General features: G+C 41.6%; 1 protein-coding gene across 5 annotated transcripts in view; it reads left to right on the top strand.

The window, feature by feature from the left end:
* The window catches only part of EYA2 (EYA transcriptional coactivator and phosphatase 2), a 585,490-nt gene that overhangs the window by 512,047 nt on the left and 57,598 nt on the right, over positions 1-15,845 (top strand). For all 5 annotated transcript variants that reach the window (XM_032767382.2, XM_075072277.1, XM_032767381.2 and 2 more), the window contains one exon: positions 13,490-13,557. In XM_032767382.2, the coding sequence (XP_032623273.1) occupies positions 13,490-13,557 (68 nt within the window). The remainder of the gene's footprint in view (positions 1-13,489; positions 13,558-15,845) is intronic.

The following is a 15,845-nucleotide window of genomic DNA, read 5'->3' as shown; positions in this document are numbered from 1 at the left end:
TGAGTAATGTGAGTTACACTATAGGATATAGACAAGAAATCCATCTGAAGTCTCCCAAAATGAAAGAGAAGGAGAGAATGTTCTCAGCAAACTGTCACTAAGATGCTTTAGCTTCATAAAATTAAAACCTCCCTAGAAAATGAGTAGCCCCTTTCAAGTCTTCTGCTCCACCAGCTGGTTCACATTAGTTGCAGTCTAAGACTATGGCGGCAGAGCTGTGCCCTATATCACAGTGAGTTCAGGGGGGGAGAGGCCTCTCCTCAGAAGGGGTCAGACCTCACTTTTTACAGTATAAATACAAGTTCCCCTAGAATAGCAGCACAGTCTCCCTTTCAAACGTTTCAAAACACCAAAGGCTGACCATGCTAAATTTACTTTGTTTTCAAACCAGGCATTTTTGTGGCAGAGGTGGGTCATGGAGGGGGAGAGAAAGGTGTTGACAATGCTGCACTGTATGTTGCAAGGGAATCTGTGCCACTGCTACCTACGGAGAAAACCCTGCTTTAGATCTGCCATGGTTTGCTGCCGTAGAGACACTGTTGTTGACACTTGCATTCAAATTCATGGGTTTTTTTGTTGTCATTGTTTGTTGTAACTTGGCCATAAAAATGTACTCTTAAACCTTTATTAAATGAGATCTTAATGAACTTGGGAGGGAGATGTGATTGGATATAGAGGGGAGCGAGAAAGATAGACATATAGATGGCTGATGGTAATTTAGGGAGTCTTTTTCAATGAGATATTAATTTTAAAAAATGGTTTGGAACATCCATTCCACCAGGCCCGGCCAGTGGCTGGAAGGATTATCTGTCTTGGGCACCAGAGTCGGTAGCTGGGGTTTCAAGTTTGGGGTTGGATGGGAACAGATTCTCAAGGCTCAATGGAGAACCGGGAAAACCCCACTGCCAAAAACTATGTTAAATTAAAAAATAGTAGTTTTTATTGCATCCTGGAATTTAAACAACAAAAAATAAGCATACATTTTGAAGACGAATATTTCCTGCGGGTGGTGGCTGAGGTATCATCTGTTGAAATGTTCAAGAGAAGATAAGAGGAAGCCCTCCAGAGACAAGGGTAGAGGAGGATTCTTTCAAGCCCATCTATATATGAATGGCTGTTGTCACTATATTATCTGTACACTCAGTAAGATGCAATAAAAATGAAAATTCACTTCGCTTGATTCTTAATGCTTTAAATATATCTACCCTCCTCTCCAAAAAAACTAGAGGCCTTTCTGGAAGATATTCTTTAGTCAAACATCAGTTATTTGCCTCAGTACAGGAGTAGCTGGATGAAATTCCATGGCCTGTGTTATACCAGGTCAGTCTAGATCAGGGGTAGGCAACCTATGGCACGGATGCCAAAGGCGGCACATGAGCTGATTTTCAGTGGCACTCACACTGCCTGCATCTTGGCCACTGGTGGGGAGCTCTGCATTTTAATTTAATTTTAAATGAAGTTTCTTAAAACATTTTAAAAACCTTATTTACTTTACACACAACAATAGTTTCTTTCTATATTATAGACTTATAGAAAGAGACCTTCTAAAAATGTTAAAATGTATGGCCGGCACTTGAAGCCTTAAATTAGAGTGAATAAATGAAGACTCAGCACACCACCTCTGAAAGGTTGCTGACCCTTGGTCTAGATGATCTGATGGTTCCTTCTGGCCTTAAAATTTGTGAAATTATGGAAAATCCTTTATCCAGCCTGCCAGCTGAGGAAGACAGTGGTGCGGAATAGGGATATGTTAGTTGAGCCCATATTCAATAGCTGGACTTGCTGAGCACAAGTCCTGCACGTTATCTGTCATGAGATTAATTAGGATCATTGTAGGCTTTGGGCAGCAGCAGTATTGAGAGATAAGAGGAATGAGCTGCTGGCTGAGCAGAAAGACCCATCCAAAACTAATTTCAGCTGGAGGTTGCTGTTTGTGCATCTTAAGATGTAAGGTTCAGATTTTCAAAAGACAGGCCTCTGTCTTTTTGCAGGCACAGTTTGGCCTGGAAAAATTGCACCAGCAAACTTAATAAATATCCTATGGAATTGTGTGAAACCTCAATAATTCTTGGAAAATACACAACAAATATTGAATAAATGGATGGAACAGAATGTGGATTCTTCATAAGAACATAAGAACGGCCATACTGGGTCAGACCAAAGGTCCATCCAACCCAGTATCCTGTCTGCCAACAGTGGCCAATGCCAGGTGCCCCAGAGGGAGTGAACCTAACAGGTTGTCTGTTAAAGGGTTGTCTGACTTACTTCCCCTCTGATCATCAGGACCAAGACTGCACAAGTAATTTCATTCTTCCCATCACAAAGCAATTTCTAATACAGAGGAGACTGTTCGGAAGCCCCTACACCTGATTTCAAGGAATGTTGACTGTGCCTATGCACCATAACCAATGAGTACTTTAGAAATGCAAATATAGTTAGAATTTCCCAGGATTTAGATTAAAAATGCAGTTAATTAATTGGACCAAAACAATAGAATTCTGTATTGACCATCTATATTTACTCTTTCATATATATGCAGCTTTAAAATTAAAAAGAAATTGGAAGAATTCTAAAGTATATAGCATTTCAAAGATTTGTGCTGAGATTCTTTTCTATGAATCTATACTATTGTTTCTATTGTGATCTGAATTACAAACCAAATGATTTCATACACCCTAAAGGAAACAATACATCTTTGCTTCCAGAAGATCTTGCGTCTCAGTTCCCCATCTCTAGTAAGCAATGGAATGATGTATAACTGATAAAAAGAAGGCCAGGAAAAAGGCCATGTTTTTCTGAGGGCTAATAGAAATATATTTAATGCTAAGAGGTGAATACACACTTGAATCAGCTCATATCTGAAATTCATGTTTCAGCTTGAAAATACACCAAGCTACAGGATTTTAAGAGGTGTTACTCAATTTCCAAAATTTATTAATTTCTGGTAGCAGAATTAAATTACATGGATTATCTTGCGCCTCTTGGGTCATTTGCCAAAAAAGAAAAAAAATTCAGGATATAGTGTCAATACTTGAATGGGGAAAGGGCATCTAGTTTTGAAATTATTGATGACTGTATTTCATGTGCATTTGATATCACAGTAGAAAATAGGGTTTAGTCCACACTTGCATCATTAACCCAGTCTACAAGCACGTGGTACAAAGTGATGCAACAGAAGCAGAAGACGGAGTTGTAAACCATGAAACTCCGTAGCTCTGCAATTATGCATGAGGACTTTTGGTATTCCAAAGATTTTACTGCAAGTTCATCTGCAATCAGCATTCCTTCACGAAGTGTGCCTGACATTGACTAAGTTTACAGTGAGATTTAAGATGGGAGTGATGGTGTATGCTTTTGGGGGTGGGGGGCATTGTTTTGTTGGGCGGAGGGGTTGCAACAGAGTATGTTGTATTCCAAAAATAACTTAGTGGGAGGGAAGAAAGAGGAGAAAGATAAGGAAGCTTTTCTTGGTTACTCAACTTTATTTTAGGCTTGAATAGAATATTCTAAAAGTTACACAAGGTTAATTGAATACTTGATTTAGAACCTTAACGATACTTTCATGAAAATATTTATCAAGTAAAGGGTATTTGCATATAGTCAAGATAAAATTATATACAAAAAACTACATTAAGAAACATTAAGGTTGCAAGGTCAAGTACTCAAATTAGAAAATGCCAGATTTATGGTGGTCTGTGTAATCTTAATTCTTCCCTCTTGTGCATTCATCCATTCTGTGCACTGAATGAGGCAGGGATCCTGTGGGGAAAAATGTGATCATGTGATTAAAAGCTGTCACAGTGCATCTGGACAAAGGGGTGCAACATGTGTTTGCACAGACAAGTAAATCTGCTATTTCCTAACTGTAAAATGCTACGACCAAATAATGTTCTTTTAGGTCTTTATTTTAAAAAGATAAAATAATATAATTGTTTGAACTGTTTTTTAAAGGAAAAAGATAAAAACTAACTACATTATGTACAACTGTAACAAACCTTATTCCAATCCCATGATATATTTATCATCAGCATTTGAACCCTGAAACGTTAGCACTGAAGCACAGACTGCTGCCACTTGACCTATAGGACTAACTACACTAGTTGATAGAGAGATAGAAGTCCCAGAAAGAGGATGGCCCCCTGGGTCCAGGGATGGGAGAGCCAGTGCTCACTTTTTTTCTCCTCCTTGCTCCCACAAATTAGGGGAACTCCTGTTCCATGTGGTGTCCCCAAGGGGAAGGGGCTGTTGGGTCCAAGCTTGTGTTTGCAGGGCACCTGGCCCGGTTCCAGTCCCATGTGGTGCCCCCAGAAAATAGTGGACAACCTAAATATAGGGTTTGCTACCAGCTCCTGTATAACATTCATGTCTGTTATTCACTACATAAAGTTTAGATTGTGTAGCTAGATGTTAGTGCTGGCTGAAGGTGTCTGATAGAGAGCCCTTGAGACTGAGGTCTTCTCACCACAAGACAGGTACAGCACAGTTAGTAGCAATACAAGTTTATTTCATGTTGTCCTACTAATGTGCCACAAACCTGACCATGCAGGGGACCATTGCTAGGATGAAAGGGTTATTTAGTATTTGGTCCCTTTACTGAGATGTCCAACAAGAGGTTTTCGATGGTGGAGATTGTGATGTGGAATTGTACTGAATTCAACTAAGTTTTTGTTGCAGCATTGTCTACTACTTGCTTAAAAAGTTTCCTTGTGATGTATTTTTAAAGAAAATGTAACTTTGTTTCCCATGGTACCTGTCCCAGCAACCTATAAAGCTTGTTAGAGTGAACATTTTCTCAGAAATAATATAGGGGACACTTTCCCAGCACCAGACTCCAGATAGTGAATGCAGGCAATCTAGGAACTTTCAAACCCTTAAAATGAATTGAGTCATGTGGAGCAGGTCACCTATAAAAAGAAAACAGAAGATAAAAGCCAAACCCTTACAGCAGTCTTGTTCATCATGCTTTACAGACATGGGTGAGTAATGAATTATGGGTCACAGACCCAAAGCAGCATAAGGAGGAGACTTTGGTCGAGAAATGTTGTACAATGAAATATGTCCTAAACAGTCACCTAAGTGGCCTGCAAAAATCAGTCAGCCTAATAGAGATGGTTTCTAAACCAAAGGTTGAACAAAATCGTAGTGGAAACCCCATGGGGATATTTTAAATTGGTGGTATAAAACAGGGTATTCTATAGGAGGTGTTTGTTAATGTGAGATTCATTGTGTTTCTAAAAGAGCAGTATGCTTTAGCAGAAGCTACTGCAGTAAAATGCCACAGTGCTGTTGAGCAGAACCACTCTGTCCACATAAGCTTTTACAATGTGCTCTTCTCAGTAGTATCCAAGTCCTTCCAGATAGAAATACAGAGCAGGCTGTTTGGTGGAAGGGAATATTATGCTTAATGGCAAACAGTTGAGCAGTATGACATAATGTACATATGGGCTGAGTTTATCTTCTCCTTTAGCAGGTCAGATACTCATTTGAAATAACTTCACAGCTGACAGCAGTGTAACGTTTTATGAGATTCCTTGCCCAATAAACACAGGCAGATGTTGTAGGATTTAGACTCTTACAAGGCACTGGAGTATTGTTGGTGGGAGGTAATTCTGACGGGTGCTTAACCTCTTATCTAAAAAAGTATCAGCTTGGAGAAGGCAATATTTACTGCAGGAAACATTAGCTTGTCAGAGAGGTAAAATGCTGCAAAGAACCTTCTGATTGACCACCGAAGTCACCAGCCAGATGTTGGCCATAGAGTGAAGTAATGCAAACACTACTGGGAGTTATACTGGTACTTCTCCTTGCATCACTGACTTCCAGCACTGTTCCCTATAGGAGCATTAGCTTTTTAATGTAAGTCTGAACAACATGTTGTGCATAAAACAGCACATGCCATGTTGTACAGGATTATAAAACCCAGTGTATCACTATTGCATGGGACATTTAATTTATTAGTATTAGGAGATTATAAAGAAAATCCTTTCAGAGATCTTTCATTGGAACTGATCATCTGTGAACTGAAAGAATCAGTGGATCATCATTTTGTTGTATCTTTTCAACCACTTCTGCAAGTTGTCACCACCATAACATCAGCCACCACTCAAGGTGGCCACAGGTAGTCTAGATACTGTGTACCCTTTGTGTGTTCCTAGACTCCTCACTGCTACTATATACCAAAATAGTTAAGTCTGTGAAAAATGCCCTATTCCACACTTACATCTCTTCAGACTTGGCCATCTACATTTTTGTGACACTTGATTGTTTCAGTGCATTCAGTTCTGGAATGAAAACATGACCTAGAAAAAGCTCCTGTTAGTTCTGAGTGTAGCAGCTCACGTACTCACCAACAGAGCCCACTGGGAGAATATCTCCGTGGTGCTCCCCTCCCTATGCTGGTCCCCACAGACTGTCAAGTTCAAGGGTATAGCCCTAATCTTCAGAACCTTCTGTGGGACTGCTCCACATTACCTAGCAGGTCACCTCATTCGCCACAACTGTAGCATCCCAAGACAGCTGCATTCCTCTGAAACAATGGAACTCTCAGCAGCATGAGTGAGCCTAGTAAGTGCAGAGACAGAGTTTTCTTGATAGTGCCTGGGTGGAACTTACTCCTGAAAACACTGAGAACAGCCATCAATCTTATTGCCAAACTTGCCTCATCATCCTTACTTTCCTGAGTGGAAAAGGGATGGAAAAAAACTACCATTAAGGAGATGGGATGGGGAAAGAAACTGAGAACTTGGTAACATCTAACACCTAGAATTTCTTAAGCATTCCAACACTACCATGAGTGCATAGAGAGATTGCGTAAAAGATTGGGTTGTTTACTGTGGTCTTTGGATTTTGAGAAGCTATTGGAGGTAAGGAAGTGAGGAGTTAGGTACAGGAGAGAAGAATGGAGACATTTTATAAGTGGAGAAGTCATAGAAAAATGAACAGTATTGCTGGTGGTTTTACTTAAATAGAAATTAGAGTAATGCAGTAGTAAATCAGGTCCAAGGACTGCATTTCTCTCCACAGGAATGCAGTGCAGGACAGCTGGTTACCTGCAGACTTTCCAAAGAGGACCAAAGCAGCAGAAGAGGTGTATAGGCAGGGCCCACTGACAGCCCACTGACAGCCTGTCTGAAACTTCAGCTTATGGTCATTGTGCTGTTCCCCAGATGATGGTGGGGGGAAGGACAAAACCTGGCAGCTGCGGCAGGTGCTGAAGGATATCTGAGCATTGGGCTTGTGGTAATGTCCATGAGGGCTGGGGGATAGCTCTAGGGTAGTTAGGTTTGCGGGGGTAACTGGAGGGCAAAACTGGATTTGTGAAAGTCGGCAGGGCAGAGGGAGAAGAGACAAGCTCAGTGGCTGGGAGTAGAGATTGTGGGAGGGAGAAGCTGTGTATAGTTAAGTTTGGGGAGTTGTTCAGGTTGTCAGGGGAAGCTGGGAAGAGGTAGGTGGGGTTTGTGGGGATGTCTAGGGAGGCAGCTGGATGACTGGGTGAGAATCTGGGGACAGCTGGGTTTGTGGGAGTGCCTGGGAAGAGGGGGATAGTTGGGTGGAGTGGCTGGGGACTGGGTGGAATCTGGAACCTGCTGAAGGGGTCAAATTGGTGGCTGTGGGAGGGAGCCTGGGCCCAGTACTGGGTCCCCTTTGCCACCTGTCTCTGTCTCCACTTGCTGTTGCTGCCACTTGGCTTCCCTCCCAGCTGCTTTTTCCCCACTTATTTCTTATAAGGGGCACAGCAAAACAGAAGCCACTTGTGTGCCTGCTCAGCAGGTGCCACAGCAGCCCCAGCTGTAGACCATTTCTGCAATCCAGCTGCACGCGAGACATTCAGTCTGTGGGAATGCGTGGGGAGTTCTGCATACGTGAGTGCCACAGGAGGTACAGGACACCTGGCAGGCCTGCAAGTTGCCCTGTCAGCTTGGGGCTTGAATGCTCAGCATGACAGCTTTTCCCCAGCAGTTACTTGCAGCCCTGATCTGGCTCAGGCACAAATGAAATTGTACCTGAACATGGCACACATTTTAAAAATCTATTTTAATTTAAAAAAAAAAAAAAGCATAAAAGAATAGCAGAGGGAATCCATTTACCCTGAGGGACAGGCTATAACATTAATAAACTCACTAAACTTTCACTTTGAGTGTTGCCCTTGTGCACGCCAGTGTATCTCTCTTCTCCCCATCACAAGAAAGTCTATGGCACTGGATCTATGGAGAGGGGTTTTTTACAGAGCATGCACAGCTGTTGTATGGTGTCTGCATTTGTGTTTGCTTGTGGTAGATGTACTCTGTGGGAACATTTACTGTACAGTATGTCTGAAGAACTGTTCTCTTCTAGAATCCAGATTGTTTTATTACCAGCTAAACGTTCTTTAAGCAACCTGTGAATGAGGGCATTGTGACATTTAGCAACTGATTTGATTGAACACAGATGTGAACTACACTCCATATGGAGAAGATGCCAAGGGAGAGATCCTGGTCTGTGTTTCTGATTTAAAAGTGGGGAGTTTAAATGCAAGCTGGGTGACACAGACCCAGCAAGGTAGATAAATGTTGCTCACTCACTTATCCATGATACAGTAAATGTATCCATTAGGCGAGAGAGAATCTCTGAAAGGGAGAAGTACTGAATAAATGTTACTTAATTATTTGTGTTTCCGTGTTATAGAATGGTAGTATTATTATTAGGAATGGCTGAGGATTTCAGTGTACAAGATGATTTGCTGTATTACTCCCTTCCTCCACCATATGGCAATTCTAGACCTTAGTAAATCAGATTCTGGAGGACTAAGGAGTCATAGGAAAGCTTTGATGTTTTACTACAACTTCTGGAAGTGCCACCTCTTGGTATTTCCTATAGATGGGCTGGAGCTGTAGAGTTTGGCTTAAATTTCATAGTGTAATAATTTGGGGGAGTTTGGCTCCAGATTTTTGATTTGGGCCCATCTTGGTTACTTTCAAGTACACTATTAAAGATCAGCCAGTTGCCGTTAGCTTAAGGTTGGACTATCGTGCCATCCATTAGGAGCATCTGAAAGCAATAGCCCTACACAACAGGGCAGCATCAGTTCAGAGATGAGAGAGCCCAGGCATTTTAAACATGGGACACATCCCAAGGACATCAGGGACCTCCCCTTTCTCCATCCCCACTCCCAAACTTTTCAGAAGCTGCTCAAGCCAATTGCTGGTTATTGAAGCACATCCTACCATCTGGGAAAGAGTTTGACATAAATGGACAGATGGCAGAGAACAACAGGAAGGGAAGAGAGGTGCTTGATAATGGCTTGGTGAAGGGGTGTCATTTGACAGTGTCACTATTGGAACTCGTTGAAAATTCCCCCCTCCCTTTTCTTTTTTTTTTGTGGAAAATGAAGTTTCCACAAAATCAAAACTGTCTGTGGCAAACTTTTGATTTTATTGAACTTGTTCAGTTTTCAGTCAGGAAAAACTGAAACAAAATATTTGGGGTTGGGTCACCATTAGTTTGTGTTCTCCTGAACTGCTGCAGTGCCTCGTGCCCACTGCCCTTTGTCTCCTCACTGGGCTGGGCTCTCTGGCCAGACATCTTCTTCCATGATGCAGCACAACAGTTTAACCAGAAAGAAAACTATCAAAAAAAAAATTATGGGACATATAGTCTGGCCAGGAAGCCCGCCCATAGAGGAGAATGGGAGCAGGAGCCACTTGAACTACAACTCCCATGAGACACCATGGCAGCTCAGAAGAACACAGAGTAATCTTGAACCAAGCTGAAATGCAATGTGTCTACACGTTTTTATCCAAATCTTTGAGAACTTTCTATTTCATAAACATTTTTGATATTTCGAGTCTTTATTGTGAATCAGCGGAATGGAAATTTTGATTTTTTTTTTTTTTTTTTTTTTTTTGTTAGCACTAGTCACAAGAGCATTGCCAGGTGTATCTACTGATGGAACCAGCTCTTTCTGCAGCCACAGTTGCAGGGTGTCAGGAGAAGGCCCTGCTCAGTGGGCATTGCAGAGCACCCATTGGGTGCTTTACCTGTAAAGTGTGATACACATGATAGGAGAGGGAGCAGGATGGTTAACTTTGGTCTAATTAAGACAATGATGCTCACGAGTGTAGGAATGGAATACCGAGCTAATTCACTGCTTCATATCCAGCCCACTGAGCGAAAGACATCACCCAGTGAAAATCTGTTAGCTGGCATACGTGCAATGAGATGTGTCTTGGTCCAGTTCCCAGTAGACAGGTGTCAATTCTGCCTCTCTCACAATTGGCAGTAACTGCCCTTGTTGGCAGTCTCAGCAAAGAGGCTGAGTATTTAATGGTCAATGGAGACTGAACTCCTTTCTCCAAGAGGTGGATGCTTCTAGTCACTGTGGGGACACATTGACAGAAGACAGTGTCTGTATGTGGGAAGCATCCATTGCCTCTACCCTGCATTCATTTCTCCAGGTTTGTCAATCTAGCAACTTTCTGCCTTCCCTAAATTCACTGAAGCATAAAATTACAGCATTAGAAAGTATTTTTTTTCTTTCAAGTTTTCCCTTTTAAAATCCCATGGGAGAAAGAGCAGCATTGTACACATCTCGGAGAGAGCTTGTTACGTTACTTTTGTGTGCAGAATATTTTTTTGGTTTTGACCATAGAGTTCCTCAAAGAGACATTAACGCTCCAACACTTTTCTTTTTGCAGTATGCTGATTTTGCAGTAGTTTAATCCATAGTGTAGAATCTGGTCTTGAATTTGATAGGAGGCTATGAAGCTCAACCCTCCCACACACTACTCCTGCAATCCCCCTCCACATACACACAGAAACACGCACTTTGGTTACACAGCAGGTGCAAAGTTCAATGCAAGTTCATTCCTATATTACATTTTGACATATATAATTACCTCTAATCGTTTGGAAAACAGGAAGTACAGTATCATCTGCAAGTAGCACAGCAGTAAACATGTTCTCATCACAATTTACACATAGAGTGTAAGTCCCTCCAGCTAACTCATCCCCCTCCTGACAGCTTTAATAAAGGATGATGGATTGTTTTAAACTGACAGTTGAGGAAAATCAAAAATTCCCTCTTGTATTGTTTTGAGCTCTGGTGTACAAGAGCTGTTTTGTGTTCTCTGAAAGTTGTATTTGCCTGTAAGCGTTGGGGCTCTGTTACTCTCCTTCATATTCTGTTCAGAGATGCTTAGTTACTCCGGGAATCTATTCATCCTGTTTTTAGTATTAAGAGACTTTTTAAAAAATGTGCCAAGAAGCAATGACAAAACTGAGTGTGGGACGAATATCTGGCTGAGGGTGCTGTAGTATAGAAATGCTCTTCCAGGCTGCTACAGAACGGCTGGCTTGACCATTTTGGGAGGGTAGGATTGGGCAGTGAGTTGCCATGTCCTCGAGAACCACTAGTAGCAGGTGAAATCTGCTCATGTGACACTTCCTCTTCTAATGCCACTAGGGGATGACTCTCTTCTTCAGATCCTCAGCAGCGGACTTCAGTGAATATTGAAGCATTTACACAAACTGAGGATCAGGACCACTGAGTGTATCCAGGGACCCATGAAATTACCAGCGCTGCTTGTTTGAAAACCATGCCTGGTCTATTAATCTCTTAGATTTTGATTTACCCACTGACATTCTTTCTGCGTAGGGGTAGACATGTTTCACCAGAAAACAAAAAAAGCTGTTAATATCTGCAGGTTCTTTTTGATGCGTTTCTCTAGCATCCGAATCCTCTGTTGTGTGTGATAATGTGGGATGGTCCCCAGATGAAGAAATGGCAGAGTCTGGCATTCTACAGGGGGCTGCACTGGAAGAAAACTTTAGCTCTTGATCAGCTCATCCTCTCTCCCCTCCCCTCCTCCTCCCACTTTTTTTTGTAAGGCTTTTAAAGGCTACATGTGGCGACAAATTAGTTCTGGATGCAGATCCTCCTTCTTGTTTCTTTTTGGCATGAGATTTATTTCTCACTGCATGTGCTTTTGTGACTGCACTTGGCGGGCTGCAGTTTGTTCAGCTGTCCATTCCTCAGCTAATCTAGGGTCTTAAAATAAAAACAAACAAGCCAATCTTTGGAGAAGGAACACCAGGAAGACATTGAGAGACATTTGTTTACAACTTCTGGTTAGAGCAGCACTGGGCAGAAAGATCCTAACAGTTTGAGAGTGAGAGAGAGAGCAATTCACATGGCACTAGCCAGAGTAAGAGGCTCTTATGTGTATCTGCAATTAGGGTCCTCAGGTTCTAGCCTAATAAAACAAAAGGGTGATTAAATGATGTCCAGCCAAGGACAGTCACAAGCTGCCAGGAGCAAAATAACATCTAGCTTGCAGATCACAGCTGCCCTCATCACTAATATGAAGTTGAGGTTGCTACAAAGATAATGGGTCACAAAAGGTAATGCTGGCTGGAGGTTTCCATCAAGATGGAGCACTATGTGTTCTTTAGGTTGTCTCTCTGTGTTAGGAGGGTAGCTTACAAGAAGAATTGGGACCAGCTCTGGGAGTTAGCACTGCTTCACAAATTAGGGGGCAAACCATATGGTTCTGAGCTATTGTTGTACCACACAAACTGAAGGAAGAAGAGCTTTCAGGATGTGGTTCTCCAGTCATTTGAAGAGGGAGCTCCTGAAGGTGAAACTTTGTAGACTGCAGTGAAAATAACTGTCTAGACATTTCCAGGGGGCAGAATCTAGGGGATGGGAAGCTTCAGGATATTCTGTTTCTGCACCATGCCCAATTCCCCCTCCTCTCCTCGTGCTGAATTCTCAATCCTCCCCTTCTCCTTCCCCCCCTTCCATCGCCACACAGAGATGCAGTAGTTCTTCCTCCCCCCCCCCAGCAGCAGATGCAAATATCAACCAGAGGAAACTGCAAGAGTGATATGAGGTATCCATCCCTCTTCTTAATAACACCAGGACTAAGCAGGGCCAATGCTTCCTGTCACTGCTTGCCCAGAAACCTTGACAATGAAATTCTAACCCTGAAAAGAGGCATATAAGTCCAAATTTTCAAACTTCATGTGTACTTGGTTTACCAAAACATATATTTCTGAGGCATATGGCTTGCACCTGAAGTCTTTGTTTGCACAAACAACTGATGTGATGTACAATTGCAAGTATTTATGTGGATGAAAAGATGTAAACTCTAGAGGCACAGTTTAGGGAGTTGTTTGGAAAGTTCTGTGCTGATGTATCTTGAAAAATACAAATCATGTTACACAAGGACCCATGTTGCAAGCTTGTTTTCAACCCAGTTTTCCAGCTTCAGCGTGCGGCTACTTCCTGGCTGTATTACATATTTTTAAAATGGATTTTGCAGTTACCTTTGAATTCAGCAGTGGCCCAGACCTTGGCATTAGAAGCAATTCCCTAGCTTTCTTGACTTGCCACCTACTGTTTTGTAGGATAAATGCATTATTCCTAGCACTATGTGACTGTCAATGTAAGCATATTCTGTTACATTGATTTTAGGAAATCTGTATTATGTAAATATATTATTTTTCACAGGCACATCAGGGATTTACCAAGGAGCCAACGGCCTGACCAATTCTGCAGGATTCAGCACTGTGCATCAGGTACAGCCTCAGTAGTTATTTACAATCTCTCTTATTTTAAAGACTTAGAGATCTTCCAGGTCAGAGAGACTGCCACCATTTTCACATGTATTTAAGGAGGCTAATAGTCTATGTAGTCAGAGACACCATCTATATCCATGGATACCTGACCTGGTGATTGACCTAACATCTGGCCTTTTTTGTTTTAAATAAATGGATACATATATGCACAGCAATAGCTCAGCAGGGATCTTTGCAGCAGAGCCCTGCCAAAACTGTATCTCTCACCGCTGGCGTTCTCTGACCTGGGCAGTAATTGGGTTGCAATGTTGAAAGCATTTCAGAATTCTTATGGGAAACCCATGGTATCATATGATAGGTTTCTTAAAAGCAATGTCTTTCCATCATCTATAGAGAGCTCCCCTTTTGCACCTTTTCCTCTGGTCTCTTGGCTTTAGGTAATAAATATGAATAAACAATGCGAAAGTGTCATAAACAGACCCTTGTGAATAGTGAGCTATCTGAGCCATCTGACCTCTTCCTTATTTGAGTGTCCACCTGTCCGTGAGCTTTGCATTTGTTGGCACCTTTGTGTGTGTGTGTGTGTGTGTGTGTGTTATAAGGCACACACACAAAAAGAAAATTCAGGCTGGTTAATAGCCAGTTGGTCAGTTTGGCTGGACCAAACATGAAGACTTTGTCCTTAGCAAGTCACCCTGCAGACCAAAGAACAGTAAATTCCAATTTCCTAACCTGCAAAGAGTTGATTGTGGCTCTTGTATTTCTGAAAACAATAGTGAGTTGTTTCTTTGTTTCATATTCTGCTGAAAGACAGTAAAGGCCCATAGACATGCACCTGATTGAAGTTTGAAGGTGACCTGCAAAAGGGAAAAATAATTGGACTTGTGCCTTTTTTTTAAATGATGGGATAAAAAAGACCTTAAGAAAAAAACAAAAAAAACCTTAGTTTTCTTTTCAGCTTTATTTTGTATTGGAAACTCAGGTCTGTTTGCCCTTGAGGACGCTCTGGTGACTGAGAACTAGTGGAATTATCACATCAGCCTAAAACACAATTAGTTGAGGGAGGGAGGGATTTTTAGTTAACACCTATTTAAAATCAGTGTCGCATGAACATTTCTGAGAAAGCCTCTTTGTTAATAATTCAGTATTCCAGCCCTTAAGTTAAAGAGTGAAAGCTCACAAGAGACATCTGAGACCCTTACACTGTCCTGCACAACTGCCAGAGAAGATCAGGTTTGACATTCTTGCTATTTCTGAAGTAAAAAAAAAAATTTTTTTTGACAAATCTTTAAAACAAAAAAATTCCACCTTTCAGTCTTTTGTTGTATGTCATGAAGAAGCAAAAATGGGCAAAGTTTAAAAACAACAACAACAACAAACCTTTGGTAGGCGACCTTCAACCTGTGATTTGTTTTTTTCAGGGTTGAAATACCCTAAGCAGAACTATTGTTTAATTTAAAAATAAAAGTATGGTGTTTTTAAACTGCTTTTCCTGATTCTGGCTCCCTCATCAGCTCTCCCAACATGAGGGTTACAGCAGTGATAAATAGTCAAACACTCTACCAGCAACCACCCCAGTGGTCAGTATGTTAGAGGTCACTGGTACCTGCATCCCCGTACCATAAGTGCATGCAGACTTTGTCACTTCAGTCAGATCAATTGATGTGAATATGCTAGGGTCTGAAATTTACAACAGCAATAAAAAAAATCATGTTTTGAAGTGCCCAGAGAGGAATGATCTTGTATATTTCAATATCCCACCTCCTCACAGGGAAGGAACAGATAGGCAGAATGGAGGGAAACTATGAAGGGCATGTGTGCTCCTGAAAAGCAAAACACAGCTGGAAGGTATTATTTTAGACCTCCTGGCCTTCATGCTGTCCATTTAATTAATTTATATGTCTTATTAAATCCTAGAGTGTGGTAAGTAGTATTCAGTACACTCCTCCCTCATGGAGAGGCCTGCAACTTTAGTTGAGAGCCTAGAAATGTGCTGTATGCTGAACCCAGCAAAGGGACTTATTATTGTGATACTTTTGTGATAGGCCTGATCCAACTCCTACTAAATCAGTAAATGGACAATTCCCATTAACTTCAAGCCTAAGATTGCTTAAAATGTTTCTCTCCCAGGAATTGAGTTCCAGTGAGGTGTATTGGGATTAATCCCCCTCCCTGAACCCCCAAAGATCATCTGCACCTCTTATTAGTTAACTTATCTTTGGGAAGGGGAGATTGTTTAGGGATTCATTCACTATCAGGGGGTAGCTGTGTTAGTTTGTATCCACAAA

Source organism: Chelonoidis abingdonii, chromosome 14 (assembly GCF_003597395.2).
Source record: "Chelonoidis abingdonii isolate Lonesome George chromosome 14, CheloAbing_2.0, whole genome shotgun sequence".
NCBI classification, from domain to species: Eukaryota; Metazoa; Chordata; order Testudines; family Testudinidae; genus Chelonoidis; species Chelonoidis abingdonii.
This window is presented reverse-complemented; position numbering and strand designations above follow the sequence as displayed.